Source organism: Aplysia californica, unplaced genomic scaffold (genome assembly GCF_000002075.1).
Source record: "Aplysia californica isolate F4 #8 unplaced genomic scaffold, AplCal3.0 scaffold00924, whole genome shotgun sequence".
In the NCBI taxonomy this organism is placed as follows: domain Eukaryota; kingdom Metazoa; phylum Mollusca; class Gastropoda; order Aplysiida; family Aplysiidae; genus Aplysia; species Aplysia californica.
The window spans coordinates 181094-183726 of record NW_004798194.1 but is presented as its reverse complement, the minus strand read 5'-3'; the positions used below and the strand labels follow the sequence as shown (position 1 = coordinate 183726).

Sequence of the window (2633 nt, the reverse complement as noted above, 5' to 3'; positions counted from 1 at the left end):
CAGACAGACAGACAGACAGACAGACAGACAGACAGACAGACAGACACAGATACACACAGACACTCACGTATACTTATAGTGTTCGGATAACAGGCCAATGTTTGAAATGTTTTAGCCTGTTTGGAGGAAGTATTGACTTACCCAGGGCCCGTGGGATGTGAACTCGACTCCCTATGTAGCTGACAAGTAGTACACAGAAGATGTAGCTGACCTTATTTGCAGACATAATAAGTCCCGTTTGTTTGGAACTGAACCCAAACTGACGCTCAAGTGTTGTGATCTGTGGAAAGTAACCAAAACAAACAAAATCAAAAAACAAAAAATAAACCAAAAAAATTTTGTTTGTAAGTTTTCAAAGTGCTCAAAAGGTTATGCAACAGCAAAACAATAAGAGTAATACAGCAGAAACAGTGACAGCAGCAGTAGAGGAATATGAATCATTATTTCACTGATGAAGTCAGCTTTTGACCACTGGCCAGACTAAGGCGTTATAATATATAGAAATACGCCTCCGAACGAAGTGTAATGATAAAGGCTCTTCATCGCAGCACACAGAAGAAGTGAGTTCATTTCTCCAATGGGGTAGATGTTTTTTTAGATCGAGCAGCCTACAGATTATGTCCGTCTGTCTGCTGAGATGAGGCATCGCACTCAATTGGAGTTTTGAGTAAAGAAAAACACATTGACACAATGTAAAGTACATTTTAATACCTGTGATCCAATAAATGAGGAGATGCATGACGTCATAGTGTAAGCCGCACCATTGAACGCTGTGAAGGCACCAATTGTAGCGCAAGATTGAACAACCCGTGGTCTCATCCAGCCAATCCCGCAGGCCGTGTCAGGGTCAGCAAGGGTCTCGTGGATCTTATGCACGACAGCCTCGACAGATACGTTTGTCTGCTGCTGCATTCCATTTTCCACGTCTGTGGGCACTTCATCATACAGTAGCTTGGGAGATTCGCCGTCCTTCATGACCCCAGAGTGAAAAAAAATGGAACCCACTTTGTTTGAACAGCTATACTCTAAATCCTAAGTATGCAAGCCAGTTTTAAGCTCTTGAACAAACTTCATTCTCTTTGAATTTATTCATACATCATCCGTCTACCCTTTTTGTTACAAATAAGTTAGAAAGTTAAACTGAACTCTAACAGGTTCTGTACTCTTGGATTTTCACAGTAGCATTATTACGTAAGTCAAGCCAGTCGTTAATGTAGCAGTGATTACAATTCCCAGTGTTGCTTTGCTTCTTATAATACAGATGTAGGCCCGTGTATCTCTTCGGCTCACAATGTGTTATATCTGCGCCATCTGCTGATCAAAGAAGATGCATCATTTCAATCAATAAGGGAGTTTTGGTGTTTTGCGCGCAAGAATTTTGAACTTGCTATGCAAAAACAAAAGAAGGAGTTCGATTCTAAGCTCTGTCTGGCAGATTGGACAGAGAACTGCGAGAGACATTCATGTAGGCATACTGATAAATGTGGCGTCGGTGGCCTAGTGGTTAGGCTACCGGACTCATAATCGTGAGGTTGCGGGGTCGGGGGCTCGAGCCGCGGGCCGACGTTATGTCTCTGAGAAAGGCACTTTACACGAATTTTCCTCACTTCACCCAGGTGGAAATGGGTATCCGGCCATAGACAGCGAAAGATCTTGTCAGTACGTTAGTGTTTTAGCGCCTATAAACGGCTGCTTGCACTGTATGCTTCCCAGGAAGTTGAGGTTGTTTCAGAATGCTCTCAGGTCTGCTGGGGTAATAGTATAAATTGTGAAGCGCATAGAGCTTGCTGTTGGGCGGGGATTTGCGCTATACAAAAGCTATCTGTTATTATTGAATATGTTACTGATAAGGATACGCTCATTACAAACTGCAACGCTGCACGTACATCAGCCGAACGGATCGTAATGGAAAACTGGAATAAGGAGGGCTAACCAAAGGAGTTAGTGGGAGGATACGTAGACTTCTCATTGCTCGGGAATACACGATTTTAGATTTGTATACGTGTATGTTGAACATTACAAAGTGGACAGGAAAGACGATGGATGAAAATCTGAGGAAAGCAGGGGACAAAAATAGATGGCGAGAGCTGGTTTTCAGATGCAATGATGCCCCCACGGTTGCCCCAACCACGGGATAGAAGAAGAAGAAGAGAAGATGTTGAACTGCTTAGATAAGGGCTTGATTTAAATAGGTGAGAGATGAGTGGGTGGAGTTCAGCAGAGGTGAGGTGCTTGCGTACAGAAGATTTTAAAATCTGAACCCACAAGTTAAATATTGAGGCCGGCAAGAAAAGCATTATAAATAAAGCCTATCAATTAGTTTGAAGTCGATGGTTGGATGGCAATAAGTTCTCATTGCCTTCCTCGTACATGTGGCAAGGCAAAAACAAAAGCATGAAGGGAAGAGTAAAGATAAAAACAGATAACTCATCAGCAGTGCTCTTGAAAACAAAAGTTATCACTTTCAACTTTTGAACTTGACGATGTTGTAAAGGAATGGAAAATAATTCTAGCCAACAGATGTGCAAGGGTTACATGATCTGAGCCATGTCAAAAGGGAAAGAAAGAAAAGAGAGAGAGAGAGAGAGAGAGAGAGAGAGAGAGAGAGAGAGAGAGAGAGAGAGAGAGAGATT

General features: G+C 42.4%; 1 protein-coding gene across 1 annotated transcript in view; it reads right to left on the bottom strand.

The window, feature by feature from the left end:
• LOC101863306 (solute carrier organic anion transporter family member 2A1) overlaps positions 1–2633 on the bottom strand; it is a gene marked incomplete at its 3' end in the record, with an annotated part of 19116 nt that overhangs the window by 12618 nt on the left and 3865 nt on the right. The window contains 2 exon segments of the mRNA XM_013089316.2: positions 142–280; positions 712–1314. Of these exon segments, the coding sequence (XP_012944770.1) occupies positions 142–280; positions 712–975 (403 nt within the window).